The sequence below is a fragment of the Mixophyes fleayi genome, chromosome 3 (genome assembly GCF_038048845.1).
Source record: "Mixophyes fleayi isolate aMixFle1 chromosome 3, aMixFle1.hap1, whole genome shotgun sequence".
Taxonomy (NCBI): Eukaryota; Metazoa; Chordata; class Amphibia; order Anura; family Limnodynastidae; genus Mixophyes; species Mixophyes fleayi.
In genome coordinates this window covers 137,723,104-137,748,852 of record NC_134404.1, presented here as the reverse complement: position 1 = coordinate 137,748,852, position 25,749 = coordinate 137,723,104, and the positions used below count along the sequence as shown (strand labels likewise).

General features: G+C 39.4%; 1 protein-coding gene across 3 annotated transcripts in view; it reads left to right on the top strand.

Annotated features, from left to right (window-relative positions):
- The window catches only part of ECE2 (endothelin converting enzyme 2), a 70,000-nt gene that overhangs the window by 5,034 nt on the left and 39,217 nt on the right, over positions 1-25,749 (top strand). For all 3 annotated transcript variants that reach the window (XM_075202436.1, XM_075202435.1, XM_075202434.1), the window contains 4 exons: positions 12,080-12,166; positions 14,242-14,386; positions 18,585-18,800; positions 21,818-21,942. In XM_075202436.1, the coding sequence (XP_075058537.1) occupies positions 12,080-12,166; positions 14,242-14,386; positions 18,585-18,800; positions 21,818-21,942 (573 nt within the window). The remainder of the gene's footprint in view (positions 1-12,079; positions 12,167-14,241; positions 14,387-18,584; positions 18,801-21,817; positions 21,943-25,749) is intronic.

Below are 25,749 nucleotides of genomic sequence, written 5' to 3'. Positions count from 1 at the left end.
TGCAAATAGTACGGAGATGGGTAAACACCAGATCAAGGGAGTGGCCACTGCAATATGAGGGAGTGGAGGTCCATTGAGAGAGACCGAGAGAGGAGGAGAGGAAGAGAAGTTTGGAGGCAGCAGGGTCGGAGAGATTGTCTATAGTAATATCCAAGTCCCTAAGAGGTAAGGAAGATCAGAGCAGAAAAAGTGATGCAGACAGGTGGCAAAATGAGCAGCCAGGTGGCAAAATGATCAAGTAATTAAGAGACAGGACCCGGACGACGGTAGATAATAGTCACATGGAGGTGGACTGGGTGGATGACCCAGATGGAGTGTAGCTCGAAGAAGGAGAAAGAGAGAGATAGTTCAGGGGGAATAACCTGGAAAGAGCAGCAGAGGAAAGAAGAATTTCAAATCAAACACCTTGCCGGCCCGAACTCCGGGTGTATGGGAAAAGGACAAGAAACAGAAAGCAGCAGGGGATATGCAATACATAGAAGAAACCTCATTGATACTGGGAATGGAAGGGTATAATGATTAAAAAGGTTAGAAAAAAACAAGGTTTGTTTACTTTAAGGATAAAAGGCACCTTAGAAGTGATATTCAAATTGACTTAATTAGCGATAACTTTATTAGCACTAACATATCATGCAGTGCTTTACATAGAATATGTTCATTTACATCCCCCATGGAACTTACAATCTAAATATAATCGCAATAAGTTTGAACTCTTTTTGTGACTATGGCTTGCTTACAGACTATGATGAATCCTGTCCATTGACCACAGTCTGCTGAAGTTATTCTCAGCAAGACATCCAGCCTCCAGAGTCCACCTGCCCCTCTGACATCTTACTGCTATATTCTGCAAGTAGATTGCATTATAACCTAGCCTCATGTGTGACTGCTCAGAGTATTGGCTGTTTTTGGCTAACTATTAACTAATTTTCCAGATGAAGCCAAAAAGGTACTCCCCAGATCTGCTAAAGGTGGGATTGATCCTTACTTTACTGAAGGAGGAGGCCTTGGTCTGGTTTATACTGTATCTTGAAAATGTGGGTTTGTCCTAAACTCCTTGTCTAGTTTCACATAGGAGAGTTTTGTCTGGGTCAGAAGGAATCTTCCCTAACTCCTAAAGACGGTTATCACCATTCATATAATGTTCAACAATTTCATATGTCCAGAGTTGGATGGGAAATTTAAAGCGGCCCTCATGTTATAGGTGGGACCAAATTATTAGTAAGCAGGGCAATGCTATCATGCCACCATGCCACCTGTGGGGTGTGGCTATTGATTTAGACATTGTTAAACCGCCTTCCAATCCCTTCTCCTTCAAACACACAGGCAATGCTGTGCACACCACTGTTAGGTGCATGTGGCTCCACCCCTCACCTGCAAAGCAATGTGAAGAGGGACATACCTCCTGACTGTCCCTGTAGTTGGGATTAAGTCGCCCAGGACTGTTTAATCAGAATCAGGACAGTTGTTAGATTAAGCTGCTCTCTAATATCTCTTTTTGCAACTTTCACTACCTGCATTCACATTAAGTACTAATTCCTCCCAACCAGCACTATAATTAAACAATAGCATATTTAATAAATAGGCCTATTTTCCTTATCAAATCCCAACATTATTAGCATTCATATTTAATAAATAGTCCTCCTTTTGCCCAAACTAGCCACACATTTATTTAATAACCCTCAAACCATCCCAGCATCAAATGAATAGGCCCCATTATCATCATCATCAACATCTATTTATTTATATAGCGCCACTAATTCTGCAGCGCTGTACAGAGAACTCAATCACATCAGTCCCTGCCCCATTAGAGCTTACAATCTAAATCCCATAACATACACACACACTGACCTATAGAGACTAAGGGCAATTTAATTGCAGCCAATTAACCTATCAGTATGTTTTGGGAGTGTGGGAGGAAACCAGAGCACCTGGAGGAAACCCATTATGACCATATCATTAAATTAATAGCCACAACTATGACCCCAACATTAAATTTATAGCCGCAATCATCACCCTCCAATTAATTAATAGCCCTCTCCTACCATTGAATGAATAACTCATTCCAGCATTCTGTCTGCCTCCCTTGCTGCTTACCCATTTTGGGCAATGCAGAAATAACTGTTGGTGTTCACCCCATGTGACTTGCAGTTCGTGGGGGGAGAGGGGAAAAATGAGAGAGGCAGAATAAACAGAGCAGACGGAGAAATAGACCATACTGATCTGTGTGTACAATACAGTAGCCAGTCCCGATTGTGTGGCCAGCCACCAGGAACTACAGCAATGCCAGTGCTGGCCTTCTTTGGGCCATGCTGGCCCCTTCCTAATTACAAAAACTATAACAAAATGGAAAAACAATCTTAAAGCGGCCTCATGATGTCATGGGGGCCACCAGCCTACCTGGAAAATTCCCAATGAGGTCGGTGACTAATTCGCCACTGCTTATGTCCTTTGACTGCCAGCTCCATATGGGTGCCTGGAATATTATGACCCTGACTCTCATCTACTCCAGGTCTATGGGAAATATAATAGACAAAGACTATGGGCATGATTCATTAAGGAAAGTTAAGCAAAAGTAAGTAAGTAAGGCAATACCATGTTGCTTTTGGGGGGAGGTAAATTTAAAATGTGATTGCAGATTTATATTTGGAGTAGAGCTTGTCCTACATCAACATTAAATTTCAGTTTACAAATAAGTTATCAAGCATTTGTATGCTTCATGAAAACTTGCTCAATTTTTTGCTTAACTTTCCTTAATCCTATGTCACTAATCATAAAATTCCCAGAATACAAAATATAGTGCAAATCCCTGTATCGACAGCTCTCCCATGTCCTGTCAAATGAGAGACCCCAGCATTGCCGTTTGCCATTAATTCCAGCAATCACAATGCAAATGCAAACTATGTGGATGTTTTCAGGTAGACAAGCTACCACACCATTTACCTTATAACTACATAATTGATTTATTGGTTGAAATTCAAGTTCCTTTTTGGCAGTTCAATTGTTTTTCAGAGCCAGTACTCGCTGTGCTGGATGAAAATATTTCACAGACACTTAAGACAGGTGTCATACACCTTTCTAACTCCTTGCCAGGATTAGCAATTTTTATATCGGTAGAAAAACATGTCTCTCTTCATCCTTGCATTGACTAACAAGCTTAAAATCAAACCATAGTTATAAACCAATATCCATTGCCATTCTGATCTATTCTATTCTGATCTAGTAGGTTCATTGGCTGCTATCAAATCGACCCTAGTTTATCTTTCTGTCTGTCTGTGTGTGTGTGTGTGTTAGGAAATTTAGACTGTAAGCTCAAATGGGGCAGGGACTGATGTGAATGAGTTCTCTGTACAGTGCTGCAGAATAGTGGCGCTATATAAATAAATGATGATGATGATGATTCACAAAACATTCAAGATTCTTAAAGATGTTTCATGAAAGGTGTAATTCAAATTGTCCTAGGTCATCTCAGAAAATAACTTGTGCGTCAAACTTGAGGAGTGTATTTTCGAAGTTATGACTATGGGGATTCTGGGGTACATTATTTCCGCTGTATGCTTGCAGATTGATCCAGCTAAGCTGAGAGCCATAGATGTTTGACCTCAACTGGACGCCAAGAGAGTTAAATGTTTTGTGGGGGTTTTCCCTCCTAAATGGTCTTCCCCAAATCAGACTCTCACCCTTGCAATCTATTTTGCACGCATCGGCTGGAATGAATTTCCTTGAAAATCGTTCTTCCTCTGTTGAGCCACTTTGTCAGTTTCTACAGTGGTTGCCTGTTTTTCATCAAATCCTATATAAAATAAGTCTACTAACATACAAGGACATCAACAAAACTGCACCAACATACATCTCCCCAATTGCCTCAAAATATCTACCAACTCGACATCTCTATTCTGCCCAAGATCCCCGTCATTCATTCACACCCATTACCTGCTCCCATTGCCGAATACAGGACTTTTTTTTCAGCAGCATCCATTTTGTAGAATTCTCTCCTTCGCACAATAAGACTTTTCTCTGATCTACAAACCTCCAAGCGTTCTTTGAAAACTCACCTCTTCAGGCAAGCTTATAAAATTACTCAACCACCTTCCTAACCTCCCTAGGTTACCTTATTACCATCCTTTGCACAGTTCACACAAAACAGCTTTCCTTTGACCAACATCGCTGTGTGACTGACTGATCATACAGCCCACTAACCATTTTTTACCTTTGCAATCAGAGTGGACCAATTTGCAGTATGTAGCACATAACCACATGATCAAACTCCTATTGTCCCACAGATTGTGAGCAGGATCCTCTTACCTCTCTGTCTGTCTGTATTACTCAGTATTATTTTATTAAAGTGTTTATTTTCAATTGTAAAGCACTATGGAATTTGTTGGCGCTATATAAATAAATGATGGCTCAGTGGTTAGCACTTCTGCCTCACAGCGCTGTGGTCATGAGTTCAATTTCCCGACCTTATCTGTGTGGAGTTTGTATGTTCTCCCCGTGTATGTGTGGGTTTCCTCCAGGTGCTCCGGTTTTCTCCCACACTCCAAATATATACTAGTAGGTTAATTGGCTGCTAACAAAACTGCCCCTAGTCTGTCTCTCCCTCTCTCGGTCTGTGTGTGTGTGTTAGGGGATTAAGACTTTATGCTCCATTGGGGCAGGGACTGATGTGAATAAGTTCTCTGTACAGCGCTGTGGAATTAATGGCGCTATATAAATAAATGGTGATGATGATGAATTGATCAGATGCCTTTCTTACAAGTATCTGTAGCTATAATTAATCAGTTACCTTACTGGAGGGTTGAGAATAGGAATTTATTGATTTTTGAGGTCAGGAAGGATTTCTTACCCCTATAAAGCTAAATTGGCAAATTTCCTGCTGGGTTTTCCTTGCTTTGGTAGGAGAGGGCTATTAATTAAAAGGTTGAATTTGATGAAACTGTGTCTTTTTTTAATCTTACTTTGTAAGAGTAATGCCTTTGTAATGCAGTTTGCATGTACAGTTACCACACATTTAATTACATTTAAAATACATTGTTCATTGGAGCTTGTTCACATCTCTACATTTCAGGACAGAAGCACTGTCGTGATGCAGGTTTCAACCATTAACAGGATCAAAGCATCATAAACTCCTCAAAAAACACATTTGCATTTTAGAGGCTTTTTTTTAAATGCTATTGTGTTGAAAGTTGATACATGAAACACATGTACAGGCCCTAAGGGTTACTTGATTTGCAGAGTCCAACAAACATTGTTGAAAGAAAATAAACACTAACAGTAGTTCTTGCTGACTGTGAAGTTTACTAGAGTGGATAAAAGAGATGACATAAGAGCCCAGATTACTGTATTTCAGACTCACTTGAAACATATTGTTTGAAATCTCTGACACACTCATAGCTTACAGATAACTTTAATATAGGGGTATTGTTCCACAATAAGGTAATTCTCTGATTATCAATTGGGAGATGCAAAACAACAAGTGTTTTTAAGTAAGTCTAATAGTTTACATCAGAAAGTGGAGGTTACCTGTCTAGAGAATCCTGAAATCACCTGTTACATTAATGGAGGAATGGAAGAGGTAGTTAACTGGTTTATTAAATGTTGTCTCTTAATAGACGATGCAAGATCTTATTTTAATCGCTGTGCAAAACTTTAAAGTGTTTATCACTTTTTTGTGGAGGTAGGGGGTCTACCTACCTCCTCTCTCCCCAGTCTTGTACATCAGCTGAGATCCTTTCCTTTGATTCCCTCCTCTTGTGCAGTGTAGCTGTTCCTTCCTATAGACATTTGTGTTAGGGCACCGCAGCTGGAGATATGCAGGTGAGGAGGGATCTGATGTATTCAATGAAATGACAGCGATCTACTACCATTTCAGTCAGTGAATGAATTCTGCAACCTTTCAATAAGGAGCCAGCTGGTACTTCATTTACTCTATTGGATCTAACTTCTCCTGATGGTCTCCAGTAGATATCTCAGCAGCAGGCTTAAAACTGGCTTAAAAAATGTGAAGGACAGCTATAATACCCCAGGACTGTCTCTAGTCCAGATGATGCCCAGTACAGAGACCAAGGCTTGTGGGCCCCCTAATGTTAGACCTGTACATAAAAACACACCATATATAAAAAGCGGAAACAAATTATGTGGAATATAGTGTGTGCAGTATTAAAGAAAAGAGTATGTGAATAGCAGACAGTTTCCCCACCATATCCAGCCAAATGCTCACTATATGCAGACCCAAGACTAATATAACAGCCTCATGCCTAACATATATAGTTCTATGTCCAGCAGAAAAGCTTCATGTCCACTGCATATTGCACGTATAATAATCAGCCAATTTGCGTTATTTGCAAATTGGCTTAATCCAGGTATATGCAGGCCTCTTTATGATGTTAAAGGTCATACATCTACTATGGAAAAAAATATATAACAATTATGACTTTCATGGAAGGATAGCCAGGATAGCCCATACACTCTATAAATAAATTGCAATATGGCTTAGGTTTACAAAGTTGCATCTAAATGAAGCACACGATTTCTGTAACAAAGACCTCTCTACAGACAAGACCAATGTGAAGTTGTTTGGTCTTAATGTACAATGCCACGTTTTGTGAAAAACACAGTGTATCAGCAAAAGAACCTCATACCAGCCATCAAGCACGGTGGGGAAGATGTAATAATGTAGATTTGTGTTGCAGATAAAAAAAAAAAACTGGACCCCATTGATATGCAGCTGCTGGACCTTAAGAGAGCTGTGCTAAAAAAATGCCATGGACCTTCAGTTAATGAATGCAAAGTAAAATTTGTTATTGGTTTTTTTATTGCATGTGCGTAGATTTTTTAAATTTGTCTTTGTGAGGATTAGATGATTGTTAGTTATATTTTATAACTATGTAAAAATTCAGATTTGAAAGATGGTATAGTTTCTTTTTCACTTGACTGTATTATAGTGGTAGAATTCCATTATGGTAGTGAGACCAATGCTGGTATAGAGTATATTAGCAGCAAGTGAGCTATTTATACTTCTATATTTTGTTTTCTTTAACTAGTGCAGCATGTAGGCGTCAGTATATATACATACATGTATATATATATAAATATATATATATATATTGGAACACAAAAAAATATATATACACAAGTTAACCCGTGCACGATACTCATGCATTCTAGTCAAATCAAGATACTTAAGGTCTTAAAAAGGTTCTTGTCATGCATTTGGGACTAGCTCAGGCCTCCTAATGGGAAGATCGTTACTTCCCGACGCAAGCGCCCTTTTTAATGTGTGTTCATGAGGTAAAATTACCTCACGAAAATGAGTTTGACCCCTCAACTCGTAAAATTAGCCTTTACTACCCCTCCCACGGGGGGAAGGGGGAAAGATGGAAGTTAACTGACTTGACTATTCTAATTTTTTTGTCAAATAATTATCAGTATACCAAATTTCAGGTCAATTGGATGAGCCCTTTCTGAGAAAATAGTTTTTTACACACACACACACACACACACACACTAACGCACGCCTCTACACATGTGTGTTCATGAGGTAAAATTACCTCACGAAAATGAGTTTGAGCCCTACCAAATTTCAGCCCTTTTTGAATTTTTTTTCCCACACACACTAAGAATTTAGTAAGTCAGTGTATAACTCTGCCCAGCAGGTGGCGCTGCAACTTGTTTTTTTTTTTGCACACACACACAGACGCCACTAAGCATTTATATATTATATATATATATATATATATATATATATATATATATTTATATTATATATATATATATATATATATATATATATCCACCGATCAGTCAAAAGTGGTCTACGGAAGGACAACCAGTGAACCGGCGACAGGGTCATGGGCCCCCAAGGCTCTTATTGATGTGCATGGGGGAGTTTAATCCATTCAATCTAATCCCAAAGAAGAGCTACTGTAGCACAAAATGCTCAAAACGTTAATGCCGGATGAGATAGAAAGGTGTCAGAACACACAGTGCATCGCATCTTACTGCATAACCGCAGATCGGTCAGAGTGCCCGTGTGGACCCCTGTCCCTCGCCGAATGTGCCTACAATGGGCACGTGAGCACCAGAGCTGAGCAGAGGAAGAAGGTGGCCTGGTCTGATGAATCACATTTTCTTTTACATCATGTGGACGGCCAGAAGTGGGTGCGTTGGTTACCTGAAAAAGAGATGGCACGAAGATGCACTATGGGAAGAAGGCAAGCCAGCGTAGGCAGTGTGATGCTCTGGGCAATTTTCTGTTGTGAAACCGAGGGTCCTGGCATTCATGTGGATGTTACTTTGACACGTCCCAGCTACCTAAACATTGTTGCAGACCAAGTACACCCCTTCATGGCAACAGTATTTGCTAATGGTAGTGGCCTCTTTCAGCATGATAATGCGCCCTGCCAAACTACACACTGCAAGTATTATACAGAAATGGCTTGAGGAACATGACAAAGAGTTCAAGGTTTTGACTTGGCCTCCAAATTTCCCAGATCTCAATCCGATCGAGCATCTGTGGGATGTGCTGGAAAAGCAATTCCGAGCCATGGAGGCCTCACCTCGCAACTTACAGGACTTAAAGGATCTGCTGCTAACGTCTTGGTGCCAGATACCACAGGATACTTTCAGACAGTGGCGGATCCAGGGGGGGGGCGATCGGGGCAATCGCCCCCCCCTAGCAGGGGCTTGCTGCCGACGGCTGCACATTATGTGCAGGTCTGTTCTGCAGTGTCAATGTGCTGCCCGAATGCTCTGATTGTGTTTTAAACACAATCAGAGCATTCGGGCAGCACACTGTCACTGCAAAACGGACCTGCACATAGTGTGCAGCTGCCGGCAGCCCCAGAAGGCAGAAAAGGGGTGGGGCCTAAATCCCCCCCCCTAAATCGCCCCCGGTACACCAATTATCTAGATCCGCCCCTGCTTTCAGAGGTCTTGTGGAGTCCATGCCTGGATGGATCAGAGCTTTTTTTTGTGGCACAAGTGGTCCTACACAATATTAGGCAGGTGGTTTTAATGATCGGTATATATGGGCACTCTGACTGGTCTGATCAGTATATATGTGTGTGTATGAATCAGAAATAGAAGAGGATTGCACTGCTTCAAAATCATCTTGTGGTGTGCTCACTGAATTCCTCAGGTAAGGAAAAACTATGCAGAATGAAAGTTGAAAGAAAGTATTTTTATTGTAGGCATAAACATAACTGAAACAATATATATTGTATACCCCTAGCATCCAATACTACCTCTGTGAAAACACCTGGGGGTAAATGTATCAAGCTGCAAGTTTCCGGCGGGTTTCAGATTCTAGATTCCAGTTATCAGAATCAGATTCTAGTTATCATTTATTTTATACATTCTACAAAATGACAGCTAGAATCTGATTGGTTGCTATAAGCAGTATCTCCACTTTTCAAACCCGCTGGAAACTCACAGCTTGATACATTTACCCCCTGGTATTATTCAATAGCCAATTAAGTGCATAACTTGTAACATGTAAAATAAAATCAGTTATTATCATAGTGTCTACAGTTAAACATAAAATTGCAACATTTGTGTAAAACTTTTATGCAACAAATGAATCTATTCCCTTACATTCCTGCTGCTGTATTTTAAGTTTTAAGTTGCTTGTATCTTAAGATATGTAAAACTTTAAATCCATCGTAGAGATATGTCCATCTCAAAAATGTGTCCAACTTGGAAACTTGCACCAGGTCTATGGGATGCACAAAGGTAAGCCGGGTCAAGTATGTGCACATCCACCAAGACTGGCCCGGCAAAGCCATTATCCGGTGATATTTTAATAATAAATTGCGGCAATAACAGGTTTCCTATTGCTGAGATATGCAGTGCTAGAAAATCTGTGTTATTGCCACATATTTATAAATAAGGACCTAACTCAGGCCCTATGTTTATAGAACGCTAATAAAATACTTAACCTTGAGGTTGATGTCACATAAGGTTATTTAATACCAAGGTGTGCAGAACGCACATCCTGGTGGTCTTTTTTAAATCACCTAGCCAGATTGTTGTAACCAAAACACAGTTTATTCCGTAGATGGCAATACAGACATGCGTATATATACTCACCAGACAGATGCGATTCTTTGCAGATACAGCATACACATGTGACGGAAGCGCAGTTCCTAGTTACCAAACCATAAACACCCGTCAGTACTACAAAACACAGGTTATATCCTCTTCAATTTTCCCACAGTGGTGGAGCCAGTGGTGGGCGGATTAGCAGTGATAGCCAGATTGTAATAGGTGGGAAAATGATGAAACTTAACCCTGAGTGTCCTGCCCATGTAAGCTGGAGACCGTTGGCTCCCTGTGGAGAAGGTGCCTAGGAGTCTATTCAGGGTTATACAATGACCCTGTTGGCTAAACATGAAAAGTTTGATAGAATTATATTTGCATAAGCTAATTGTTTAACCCAGATCTATTGTTCTCTCTTATTCTCAATTAAACATTCCACCTGGCGACATTTAAGAATAATTTACATAAATATGCATGGCATAAAATAATATAAGTTAGCCAATGCAGAGGAACAATAAATGACAAAAGACTGAGAGACAATGACAATTGAGAGAACACAGAAAGGGGCAATGGATAGCAAATGTCTTTATACTTCAGCTGCACATGTCCAAATATCACGTGGTTTCACACAGGTCTACAAAAATGTTTCGTTTTAATTTTGCATCCACTTTTACTTTCACATTTACTGGATTCAGTATATTCTGCAGCTGTGTAATTTTAAACATTTTTTATCATTAAATTGGATTAATTAGCTTGCATATCCTTTATTATTAATTATAATCAACTTTAGAAGCATTCTTACTATCATTTTTTTTTAATTATAAAGCATCAAGATATTCCACATGATTCCACATAAAATTACAGAGCAATACAACTTACTAAACCCTGCTTACAATCTATATGTAAAATGACAGATATCTTATGTAAATGCTTATAAACAGACAGTTTTTTGTTTTTTTTTATGTTTATATATTATGGAGCTTTACATCTTATTAATTTATCTTATACCCAGGGACAGCACTGGTAAGCCCGGCATGTGGGAGGATGCCTAACACTGACCAGATTGCCCTGCCAGCCCATATGCACCGAAAAATATATTTTCAGGCAAGGGTGACGCTCCCCTTTCAAGTCCACCTTCTGAACAGAGCAGGGATCGGAATAGCGCGAGGGCATGGGATGACATACGTAGCGCAGTGTAAACTCCACCTTCAGGAAGGGGGGGAGTGCAATTCCTGCTTATCTGTAACCATATATGATCCCTCATAAAGAATGTGATGTTCCTGTAATATATGTACATTTACACAAAGTACCTCATACTATGTATACAATTGTATTAAGTATACCCTAATGTATATTTGGCGTGTATACACATTAGGGTATCATCATCATCACCATTTATTTATATAGCGTCACTGATTCCGCAGCCCTGTACAGAGAACTCATTCACATCAGTCCCTGCCCCATTGTAGTTTACAATCTAAATTCCCTAACACACACACACACACACACACACACAGACACAGACAGAGAGAGAGAGAGACTAGGGTTAATTTTGATAGCAGCCAATTAACCTACTAGTATGTTTTTGGAGTGTGGGAGGAAACCGGAGCACCCGGAGGAAACCCACGCAAACATGGGGGGAACATACAAACTCCACACAGATAAGGCCATGGTTGAGAATTGAACTCATGACCTCAGTGCTGTGAGGCAGAAGTGCTAAACACATAGCCACCATATAGCCCTGCTTATTTCATCAATCAGCATTGGTTACATTTAACAGGCTGAAGAACATTTTGAATATGTCTGAGCTATGCATACATTCCACAGATACAGGTCAGAATATTTAAGTGCTACATTGTCCTAATATATGTTTTAAAATGTTTTGTCTGCTTTCACATTGAAATATTTGCAAGATTCATATTTATTTATCTGATAAAAATGATTGAAAGAGAAAAAAATGTGTACAGAATGTACCCACATCATATGCACATCCTGCCTCTTTATATTGTAGTATACATACTCTGATTTCATCCGTCTTCCCCAGATGTCTGACTATAAGCGCGCCACATTTCATGATGAAGACGTTCCGGATGCTACAGTGGAGACAGCATCATCTCCTGATACAGTAGAGGTGAGGAGCTTGTTTATGCTACATATGTTAAACCTTATATTGCATATTCACCATAATAATACAAAGTAACATGTACTCGGGAAACAGGAATCTGTTTTTACTTCTTATGTATTTCTACTGAGCATTTTCTAAAACTATAAAATGCATGCAAGTTGCTTTGTATGAAATAACTACAAGCTATATATTTAAATTTTAAGGGAATGTGTCTGAATTGTACATACTTGGTCAATGCATTTTTCTTCTGTTTAGAACAGGAGTTACTCACAGAATTACACAAGATCATTATTTTTTAATAGAAATAAAAACTTAAATAGGGTAATTCACCTTTCATATCTAACACCGTCAAGCTATGTCTCTACGCTATAGTTACAGATCTTGTGCGTAGTTCAGACCAAATTCACATCCAAGCAGATCTCAAGATACGTTTTCATTTCAGTCTGTGTGTAAGTACACTCTTCCTAACGGTACTTGCCATACAGTACATAGACAGGTCAGAGTGCAGTATACGCACAAGAGTATGTGCAGTATAAGGTCACATCAGAACATTATATTATAAAATAAATGAACAAATGTTAATATTAATAAAAATATGGAATTTTTTAATTGTAACATTAAATACATAAGGATGCTTTTAATGCATACTGTACATACAATGAGTTTTTATAGTCTATCGCACTTGCATACACATGTTCTGTGATAGCTAGTGTCACGCATATGTGTAGTTTTTAAGACAGACTGTGTTGTGTCAGTCATCACTATCAGTCAGCACTTACACCTGCCCTATAACTGGTGTAAATGGTACAGCTGCAACCAAACGTACTTACGATAAACCCAACACTTGAATCTCCCAAATCTGTGTTGGAATGCCCTTAGCACTCCCTTACTGTACATGGCCTATATATGTCCGCCCTTCTCCCCCCTATTCCGCCTCCCAAGTCATAGGCAGTAGCAAGTGTCATTTGTGGTCGTACATGAATGCATGCAATTGTGTTCATTGGAGTAAGGTCCGTTTCTGAGAGTGCACAGAGCTAATTTATGCTTAGATACTCTACACAAACGGAGATACATCCATGCTTATTCTCACACATAGTTCCTTTTTTGTAGCTTCATTACAGTTTGTTTGCCCCTTATAGTTGCCCATGCTCATTCTCATGAATTTGTTCCAGCCATTGGCCCAATAGGTCTATTTTTTAACAAACATCTGGTAACAGTGTAAACTTATTTTGAGATGAATGTTGGACTATTGACATTACTTCCTATATACATTTATATCAGCATGCCAGGAAAGTGCTGGGCACACTTTAACGCAGAGAGACAATGTCTGTGCTCCTTGGGATCATTTATTGCATATTGGTTTTAAAATACAGTCAAATTGTGTTATGTTCATGTTCACTGGTCCTGCTGTTTGGTGTGTTGTCCTGGGTAAATATGCAATGGCGGATTAAATGCAATGGTGGATTAAAGCTACAGTCAGCCCTGGGCAGTTCTCAGAAACTCTCTATATATATATTTTGGCCAGTCGGATCAAGGGGGGGGTGCAATTTGGACAACCCACCCCCCTTAGCAGAACAGCTGAGCAGCATACTCTGCCTGCCTACACGGATCTGCAGCACACAGTGTGCGGCCGCAGGCAGTCTATTGATAAAAGTAAAAAAGGGGGTGGGGTCTAAATCACCCCCTAAAAAAAAATCTAGATCTGTCCCTGATTTGGGCCTTGTCACCAACTGAAACAGTAATAATATTTTGCCATTGCTAGGAAGCACCTTTGATTTTACATTTTTATTAGAGAACACGACAAGACACTTACATCAAGTATAGAAATATAAAAAAGGATTTTTAAATGAAAAACAACAGCTTCCCCAGGTTCTTTGGCATTCAGCAAGACCCTTACCCAAAGTAAACTTTACATTTTGTTAAGATCATACTGGCAGCACTGATATAAAAGTGTAATGTATAGACACCCAAAATGGCCTATTATAATCTGCCACTTTGTAAATGTCAAAGGAGCAACCAATATGTCACATGTGTTTTTCCATTGTATTATTTATTTGTCTGTACTCTACTTATTTCTTCAGGTTGGTTTTCGGAAGGGGAGAGGACACATCCTTGGATCCCTGGGTGTTAGATCACAACCAGAATTGTTCTTAGGAGTCCTGAGTGCAGTTCTAGCATTGCTGCTCCTTGGAAGCCTTATTGCTTTAGGTGTTCAGCAGGTCTCAGGTACCATCACATTCATCCTCTTCTGTTTCCTCCCATCCTTCCTGTTCTCCTGTGACCTGCCCAAAATCATAATTCTCTATCACGTTGCATTGATACTAACATAAGTAATACTGTACCCTTTTAATTTAAATGTTGCTTTATGAGTATTGATTCATTGAACCATTTACTATTCTTTTATTAGTCACAATTTTTCCATGATACACATACATTTTCCGGTATAACATTTAAAGGGTAATAATACACAGAAAGCATACATATTAAATTACAAATAGGATTATTGTTGTTAATTTTGATTGAGTTTTAAGGGGCACTTTAGGGCACAAATCCTTACTTTAGCAATCGCCTCAATCCTGTGTAGCTGTTAGGTGCTGGTAATCGGTGGTATTCGTAACCCCGACAACGGATATCACAACAGGAATACACCGGAACAGGAATACACCGGAGGTGTATTCCCTGACAGACCTGTTAATTTAAGGAGGCACCGCTTGTACAATGTTCTTTACAAAGCCTAATATATTGTACAGGCAGCTCCTCCTTAAATTACCAGGTTAACAGCAGGAAACATAGTGTGCACCTGGACAGTGACGTCATCGCTGCCTGCCGGGTTCTTCACACATCGCCAGTATTTGAGGTCTGAGTTCCAAGCTGTCAGTATTAGCAGTCTGTCGGGGAATATACCTCCGGTGTATTTCTGTCGTGGTATTTGTTGTTGGGGTTACAATCATCGCTAAAAGGTATCCAAACCCTGGAAATAGCTGAGTTGCCCAGCATGGACAGCAGGGAGGTTTCAGAGCTGGAGAACAGAGTAGGTGAGGCTGAAGGTCTCACTGGTTGCACTAAGCTCGGCTGCTGCAAGCGGACGCACTATGAACTGGGTCGCAGGCTCTCGGATTCACTGATGGCGATGATCAGATAACAGTGATCAGTTCAGATGAGCGCAATTCATCCCCTATTTGGTACGCATAAACACATACGGTGCGTGTGGTGTGGTTTGGGGCCTCACCTTTGTCTGATGTTTCTACACTATCGTTGGTATTATTTGCTTTCATATTTGAGGTGACAAGGAACCATTGAAGAAAGCTTCATACAACTTATGGGAATCTGATACAAGCGTCTTGCCCACATCCATCTGGTATGCATATATGTCAGTAGCTGTTGGGATGACCAGGTGTTCTGAAATACTGCACCATTAGGCGCCCTGTTCTCTATCTTTTTTCTAGCTTTGTCTGGAATGACTACCTGGTTTTGTGAAGTAGGGCAGCCACCTGTACATGGAGAGTGATTTTTCAGACCTGTATTACATGAATGGACTTTTAAGTAGACTTAAATGTAATGCCACGATATATCTGTTTTCTGTCATCCCACATATATATATATATATATATATATATATATATATATATATATATATACACAAGTTAACCCATGCATGTTACTCATGCATTCTAGTCAAATCAAGCTACTTAAGGTGCTAAAAAGGTTCTTGTCATGCATTTGGGCCTAGCCCAGGCCTCCTCAGGGGAAGATCGTTACTTCCCGACGTAAGCGCCCTTTTTTAACGTGGTTTTGTCCACATGTCACCACCTCATCATTCTTCTACATCACCTCATCCTTCATCTTTATCGCCACATCTATCCAGATGTCTATCCAGACACAGGGATCTCTCTCAGCGGTCCTGAGTATCACACTCCTCTCACTCTGTCACCCCCGGCAACCACCAACCACTCCCCACTGTCACCCCCGGCAACCACCAACCACTCCCCACTGTCACCCCCGGCAACCACCAACCACTCCCAACTGTCACTTCTCCTTCAAGAAATATATATATATATTCTTTAAATCTTTATAAACACTTTTAACAATTAACAAATTAAATTAACAAATTAAAAACATCTTAGTATACCAAATTTCAGCCCTTTCTGAATTTTTTTTCCCACACACACTAAGAATTTAGTAGGTCAGTGTATAACTCCGCCCAGCAGGTGGCGCTGCAGCTTGGTTTTATTTTTTCCACACACACACACACAGACAGACAGACTAACACACGCCACTAAGCATTTATATTATATATATATTGTAAATTGCATCTTTTGCAGTGTTAGGAACAATGTGCACACTAACATACCCTTTGTGTGGATGCAATTTTTTAAAATATACTGTATCACAATATTTCATTGTGAGGTTAGTATGTACTCAGGACTGGATTTAAATAACTGGAGCATATGCGCGTACAACCTTTGGCCCCTTAAACTCTGACCCATGCACACCCTTTATATACAGAACATTCTGCAGATTCATTGGTCCTATTTCAACACAATATTGTGACCAATGTCCTGCATAATTCATTCTCTATTTAGTAAAATAATGTGCTTCAGACAAACATCTCCCCATCAGCAAAATTATTTAATATTTCCCTAGCTCACTTAAACTCACATCAGTTAATTTTTCTTGTTCCCTCTATTCATTTTTATTTTTTAATGAAGGAGAAAAAGCTCATTTCATCTATTTTGCCCCCAGGCTAATGCTAAATTTGGCCATGCATATATCAGTTATTAAGAAATTCAGGTCCTTCTCTAAAGATACATTGCACTACACCCTTTAGTTATCTGACATTGTGTTTTATGATCACATTTGAGTTTTTTCCCCATAATTCAGGTTTTACTTAATTATGTCTTTGTGTTATACTAGCTTTGGAGATGTAATTTCACTTTCATGTTATATTGATGTAACAGCAGCAGCAATACTCACTGGCTCTTGTTTTTAGCTAAATAAAATAAATAAGTGTTCTAAGATATCAAGTTTGTTCAGTGTCTAATTTTAATTCCAGTTTAATTGTATGCTCACTATAACAAAAAACTTGTCCATTCCCACCTTCTCTGTGCCCATTTTCCCTTTTGAGGAAGATATATATATATATATATATATATATATATATATATATATATATATATATATATATATACTAAATAGGTTACTTTCTCAACATCTTTACATGCCGAAGCTCATTTAAATATTGTGTTGTGCAATACAAAACAAAATGTTTGCATGTGGTTGCAGCACAAGACACATTTCTATATATAACCTTCATTTAATACTAACCTACCAGAAGGAGCAAGATTTCACATACCAGTAGTTAAAGCCATGTTGACATGATAATCCATGTGCTGACCCATATGAACAGTTTCAGCTTTGTAAATGACTATTGGTAACCTATATATTTAATAGCATAAATGACATTTGTTGCATTCTTCGTTCCATTAAATCAACACTTATTCCATACTGGTGTATAGACAAATAAACACTTTTTGCACCATACTTTTGGAGCATTACTGCATCTTCCATCATATGCAAGTGCAGCAAAAGTGTAAAAATCTTCTTTTAGTAAAGACACTGCATATAAAATAAGCGCATAAGTGGTATACTCAAAAATATAGTGTACTAAGAATGCAGTATAAAATGAAAATGAACAAAAAATTGATTTTATGCAACATTTCAAAATCATACACATATAACTCATTTTGCTTCTGCAGATGGTTACTAAATAAACTGTGGAATCCCATTTTGTTTATTATATGTTCAAAGGAAACTATGCTGTTAAATGAGACTGGTTTCAGTCACCATCACTGTGTTAGCCTTTTATACCATTCTGCATCACTCTCATCTGTGTTATAGTACATTTTTTACCTATATTTACCCATATGTTTTCTTCACACTCAACACAGCATTTTACTCATTTGTCACTGTCAATGTTCTGGTTATATAATTATAGTTCTATTCACCATACCTCCCAATATTGAATTTCTAACAATGGAGACAGAGTGAGCATGGTTACACATATTGGGGGCAAAGTCAGCCTCAGGGGCATGCCTAGAGCTTCAAAAAACTCTAGGCATCCCTTAATCCACCTTGTCTGCCCTGAAAAACATCACTGTGGTGCCATGCACGATGACAGGACAGTCCCCTCAAATCAAGACTGCCTTGCCTAATTCAGGACAGTTGGGAGATATCCTATACTTTTTTTTTACTTTAGCCTCCTATCACCCAATGCTATAGTTTCTCCTAACATTTGTCTACCATGTCTCTTCTTAGTATCTTATTGTCTTCTAATCTCTCCTGCCTCTTGACAAGAATTTCCTTCTCTAATAGTCAAACTTTACTGCATACTAAGGCCTTCTCACTTCTATCCCCTAATTCTCAGACAAGTCACGTTCGCTGTGTCTCTCAGAGGCTTGCGTTTCAGTAGCGGGCCGTATACTTGATTCCCTGGATAGAGAGGTGGACCCATGTCAAGACTTCTATCAGTACTCCTGTGGGGGCTGGATTAAGAGGAATCCACTGCCTGATGGACGATCAAGATGGAACACATTCAACAGTATCTGGGACCAAAACCAGGCTGTGTTGAAACATATACTCGGTGAGAAGAATAATTCTAGACAAAGAATAGTAAGGGATAGATAAATTTTAATTGACAAAGGACAGGGAGGAAAAGAAGATAAAAAGAGAAGAACATGTATAGCTTTGAATATTTCATTTCAATGTTATCGTTTTCTTTTTTATTACTATTCTTTTTTGTACTTATTGCTGTAGACATAAAAAAAGAGAATATAATTGGACAGAGTGCAAGGATGAGTGACAAAACTGAAAGACAATTAACAATAATACAAAATATTTCCCTCTAGTTGTATATATATATAAGACCAGGGCCGTCTTTCCAACTGGGCACGATGGGCAGGTGCCCAGGGCCCAGGGGGAAAGGTGGCCCAGGGCAGGTCTGCTGTAAAAAAAAAAAAAAATCCTGTAAAAAACAAAACAAAAACAAAAAAAAAACTTACCTTTTGCGGTCACCTGACCATTCAGATCAGGTGGTCAGGTGACGATCCGGCTCCCTCCCTGGTCCCCTCTTCCGTGCTGTGCTCGCAGTGAATGTCGGGCGTGACATCACGCCCAACATTCACTGCGAGCACAGCACGGAGAAGCGCAGAACAGAGTGAATCAATGAGGGAAAAAAAGAAGTGATGGGGATCGGACTTAAGGTAAGTTAAGGGGGCCCCTATATATATATATATATATATAATATGTGTATGTAAAAAAAAAAAAGTGATATGTATATATATATATATATATTGTAGATATAGAGAATGGGGGTCCGCGCTCCCTTAAATGGGTGTATAGAGAAGGCTGCCCAGGGGGACAAAGAAATCAAGCGATAGTCCCACCCCTTGTGAATAGTAAATATTAAAAAGAGGTGTCCCATTGCCGCACAGTTAGAAGTGACTATAATATGTGTGTAAAAAAAATAAAGTGACTTTATTTATATATATATATATATATATATATATATATATATATATGTAAAAAAAATGATTATGTATATATGTAAAAAAAAAGTGATATTATATTATATATATATAAATATATGCGTCCCGGTACACTGCTTTGCCCGGGGCCCATAAAAGTTGTTGGCCCTGTATGAGACAAGACACATTTCAAACACTTGAGAATGTCAGATATATATATATATATATAACAAAACACACACTAACAAACTGCAACTGTGTCATAAGCTATAGTAGCCACCATAGTTTTAATTGATCTACAGTCAAGTCCATAAATATTCGGACATCGACACAATTCTCATATTTTGGGCTCTATACACCACCACAATAGATTTGAAATGAAACTAAAAAGACGTGCTTTAACTGCAGACTTTCAGCTTTAATTTGAGGGCATTTACATGCAAATCAGGTGAACGTGTAGGAATTACAACGGTTTCTATATGTGCCTCCCACTTTTTAAGGGACCAAAAGTAATGGGACAAACTAAACAATCCTACATCATCTTTCACTTTTTAATACTTTGTTGCAAATTCTTTGCAGTCAATTACAGCCTGAAGTCTGGAACGCATAGACATCACCAGACGCTGGGTTTCATCCCTGGTGGTGCTCTGCCAGGCCTCTACTGCAAATGTCTTCAGTTACTGTTTGTTCTTGGGGTATTTTCCCTTCAGTTTTGTCTTCATCAAGTGAAATGCATGCTCAATTGGATTCAGGTCAGGTGATTGACTTGGCCATTGCATAAAATTCCACTTGTTGCTCAATCAATGTATAAGTAACAACAGATTGTTCAAAGTAGAGTGGTAATTTAGAAAAGAAACAAAATCCTCATGCACTCTGCCACCAGGCAGTAAAAAGGAGAATAATTAAAATTGTTTGTCTGTTATTTATATATAAAATGTAGAAGTCTTAGGTGTCTACTTATCAACAGGCGAAAAGCCCTAATGCCAGAAAAAAACAGGTGTATATATGTAAAGGATAGCGTTGTTATTGTCTGCGATAACCCTGCCAGGAAAAGCGTCCCCATGCCTTAGGTATCGTTGTGCTGCCTCTTCTCTTACCGCCATCTCAGGATCGAGATAACCCTGCAAGAGTATGAAAAGCTGTTTTTCATTTAAAGCATTTGTTTTAGCACATGAATGTTAAAAATATATATTTTTAAAATTAATTATTTTTTAAACTTTTTAATTATTACAAGTAAAACTGTAAGCCCAAATATGAGCTTTCAGTTCCACTGCGCACAAGCAAGTCCAGCAAAGAGTCTGAAGCACGCGTATATATTTGCAGAGACTGGCCGAAATGTAACCTTGTAATTGCTGTGGGCCAGTATCGTTGGGATGGCAAACATCGCGGAACTGCCCCTATTTTTGTGTTAAATTACAGTGATAAATATCCTACTTATGCCAGGATCGGGGCTTTAGTGATAAATGTTCTTTTTAGTTACACACATGCAAATATATGATGATAAGTCATCTTCCACTTCATAGCACGGTCCTAACCCTAAACTTCAATAGTATGGTCCTAACCCTATACAATGAGAATACCCATACTGGATCACATATTCATTTGTTTTTTCAATTGCGAGATAATTTATCAGGAGCTGTCTCCAAGCCTTTAAAAAACAGTCACTACAAGAACTAGCACTCAATGTCAGCTGCTGATCCTGTGCAGGCCTCACAAACAGCAATACAACAATGAAAGTTGTTCAGTCAATTGATAAGTAACAGCAGGAGGACTAAAGGAAGAGGCCATCTAGTAAAGAAGCACACAACATCCTCCAAGGTGCAAGGCATTACTATCAGCCAGATGGATTATACATATGAAAAGAAAAATGGAGATCCTGTACAGATTGTGCATAAATGGTGGTGACCAACACATCAGTGGTTTACAAATCATTCCCTCAATGCAACAGAGAATTGTCATTACTTAGATGACAGTGTGTATTATTCTAGGGGATAAATGTATAAATGTAAAGCGGCAATAGTTTTAAAGGGAAAACTATTGCCGCCTTGCAAAATGCGCACATTAGTACATTTACCCCCAGGTGTTTCAATAACATATTTTGCCTAATATATTACTTTCTTTGTTTCTAATGCAGAGAATGCTACATTTAACTCTAGCAGTGAGGCGGAGATGAAGACACAGCGTTTTTATCTCTCTTGTCTGAGAGAGCAGAAGATTGAGGAGCTGAGAGAGAAACCCCTCACTGACCTGATAAAGAAGGTGACATAGATTATCCATTTCTGAAAGTTCCAAACACATATATTTTGTGAACAATTTGCAGTAGGAAATCATGACACATTTCTTTGTACAAAATCTAGCCAAACAAAACAGTCTTTTCGCACCACTGCCTTATACAACTCAGTCTTTGAAAGATCAACTGATATTATCATCATCATCATCATAATTTATTTATATAGCGCCACTAATTCCGCAGCGCTGTACAGAGAACTCATTCACATCAGTCCCTGCCCCATTGGCGCTTACACTCTAAATTCCCTAATATAGACACACACACACAGACAGAGAGGGAGACAGACAGAGAGGGAGAGACTAGGGTCCAGCTGTGGGGTCTGTCCGGGCCCCCTAGTCTGACCCCTATCCTTCTGCGATGCGGCAGTATCCAGTCACTGACAGGCTGGGAGTGCACACACAGTGACGTTATCACTGCACAGCCTGCTCCCAGCCATTCACACTGACATTAGAGTAAGTGAATTAGTGTCTACTGTTATATGGTGATGGGGGGGGGGGGGGGGTGTTTGTGCTGAGTTGGATATATCTGGAGATTTGTGCAGGTTTGCAGCAGACACATATGTTCCAGGTTGAGGTCAGGTTGAGGTCAGTTGTTTATTAAACTTACTGATGCAAGATACAGCTGTGTAAAGATTCAGAGTAGGATGTATACCACAGAGCCATCACATTCTATGTTTCTAAGCTGAGGTGATAAGCTGGGGAATGTATATTATAACACAGCTAGAAGTACAATAAAATTAATAAAATGCTGGAAATCTAACTAACCTACAGTATGAGGATGGTCAGCTATACGTTTTGGGTTCCAGGCTTATTAGTAGTTCCACAGTTATAGCCTACATTTCCATTGATCAATGTTAAATATAATTTACTAAATACACTAAGAATAAGGAAATGTTTTTATTTAATTTTGTTTTCATTTTCTAAAATGGCACTTTGAATACATTGAATAGATAGTAATTATTAGGGCTGATAAATAATGCTTGTTAAAAGCAATGATGAAATCTTGTACTTTGTCCTCACTTTTAACAGAGTGTTTGAAGCGCGTTCTCAAATGCTTTTCTGTAGCACAGTGTACTGTGTTCTTAATGAACGCTCCCATAGAACTTCATTACATAGTAGTGACTGCTAGTGCTTGTGAATGGTAATGTTAAAGCAAAGCGACGTGAACATGTCATAAAGTGTGTGCACAGTTCCATTCATTTACATAGTTTTATTTTTTGATGATCAAATTAAAATGTAATAAATATGATTTAAAATAGCACTGAATGCCTAATTTTAAACATTACGTGTATGAGGCCTTTAAATGTAAATGAATACCTGAAAACAATACTTGATTTGTTTTTGAGGAGGGTGAATTGTATTGTTTTGCCATCTGTTGAATGTCAGCTGTTCAGAAGTATCTCTTTGCACACTGTAGTTTCTTTGAAAATCTTTTTTAAACGCCCCTACTTCATACTCACCGACTTTCTTCAGCTCCCTTCCGGGAGCCAGCCAGTGCAGGTGGGCGTGAGGGGGGCGGGGCAGCCAAAATCGCGTCATTTCGGCCCCGCCCCTGTGATGGCATGACGCGAATGCAGCATTTGACAGTGGGGGGCGGGGCCAAATGCCGCGATACACCGGGAATCGCGGCGTTTGGGATCTAATTCTGCCCACTTCACTAGGAAGTGGGGCACTTCCTAGTGAAGTGGGCAGAATTCGGGAGATTGCCACACTCGCCTGGGAGTCCGGGAGACTCTCGCAAAATGCGGGAGTCTCTCGGACATTCCGGGAGAGTTGGCAAGTATGCCCTACTTTATGGCAGTATTATTGAAAGATTGAGCTATATACATATTCACCTATTGTGTGGTGTGAGCAGAATAGCGAAACGTGTACTTTAAATTAAAGATGTGCGTGTTTCGGTTTCGAAACCGATGTCAGTTGTAAACCAACTTCGTGTTTTGTCGAACAAACGCAAAAGGTTCTGGTTTTGGATCTGGAATTGTAAAAAAATTTTTGTGAAAAATAGGTAAAATAATGTCACTTTGAGCTATTTTTTCTCCTATAATACTATTTATAGCATTAACTTTCCTTTCCAGTCATGTCCAGTCTATTTTCTAATGATCCCTTTACAACGGTACCAATTTTCACCAATTTTGGCAAAAGTCTGCAGAGACCTGTCATTGTATTTGCTTTCTCTGATACAATTAAAAAAATAATAAATTGAATAGTGTTGATATCTCCCTTTCATTGTACCCAAACCCCCTTCACATGTTCAGACATTACTGTAATTGAAAAAATAAATAACCACTCGGACACCAATGTAAATTTGGCAAAAGGTCACCGATTTTATTTAAACAAAAATGGTGGTGGAGAGAGCAATACGAGTCAGCTAACAACTAATAACAAAATCAAACAGTGGAAGGTCAGATTGCTATTACACCACTGGTCCCTGGATATAATTCTTTACAATGTTACAGCTTCCTAGTAACTGTCAACTGCTTTTAGAACTAGCAGTAGAGGGTTTAACATATAGTAGCCACCTTTCCGTAGAGTTGGGCGCACTCGTGGGTACTCGGATGCCTCCAGGACTTAACTCAAAGTAGTAAAAGCTTATGAGCAAGAATCGGTAGCATGGAGATAGGAGAAATGGGGTCAAGAGCACTCACTCCACGTTCATTCAGAATGCAGAAATAATTTAGCTGCGACCTGCCTGTTACCAGCCAGGTCGCAGCCCTAGTATCAGAGTGAGTACACCACTTCTTGGGGACCGCCTCTGCTGCAAGTCTCAGGCAGTCCCCTTTAGAATGATTTTTCCTCCCTCCCTCCAACATAAATATTTAAGAATCCCCTGGTTTGATTCAGAAGAGCAGCTTTACGGCACAGAACATATAAGGAAAACAAGATAGGAAAGCCCTGCTCTTGACTACAGATGAATGCTCTGGCAATGTATTGTGTGCCTAACCCTTGAATTTTTGTAGTATGGGTGCAGGCCACCTTCAACTATTTACTTTCCAAAAATGTCTAACTCTATTCATTCATACCACTGTTCATCCAATGACCTTTGCCTGTCAATTTAATTACAGTCACGCACCCCGGCTGCTTGTCATTAGCGGGGATGCTGCAGCAGTATGAGGCATCCTGGTTGCCCTGGCGTCAGAGTGAGTACACCCATTCTTCGGGACCACCTCTGTCTCGGGCAGTCCCCGCCACCCCAGGGTTGGACGAAGCTTACCCTGGGGCAGTGATCCCTCCTACATAAATATTTACGAGTCCCTTGGTTTGATTCAGAAGGACAGCATTATGGCACAGATGTACCTCACTCCAAGGACAATGCCATCTTTACTTGCATCATTTAACAATGTGCCCTCTCATCATCTTTTAAATGTCTACTACTGCCACTGTCCGTAGTTTGTCCACTGTTGTCTTAATGAAGGATTTTGTAAATCTGCCACCGATGGATTTGCTTTCTCCAATTGAATTCTAAAATATAATTAACCATACTTTATGGTCTCTAACTCCATAATATAGCATAAATAATCATCCATCATATCTCCATCTATACATCTATTCTTTGCCAGGTCCAAAACGTGTCCTGTTAATTTTCTCAAAATGTGGACTTTCAATTGCATTGTCAAGACATGTTTTGGGCAACCAAATCTGCATGTATTATACATACATACAGTGCCCTTTATCCCGGGGTTGGACGAAGCTTAGTGATTTTTCCTCCCTCGCTCCCTCCCCATAAATATATACGAGTCCCCTGGTTTGAATCAGAAGGGCAGCTTTATGGCACAGAGC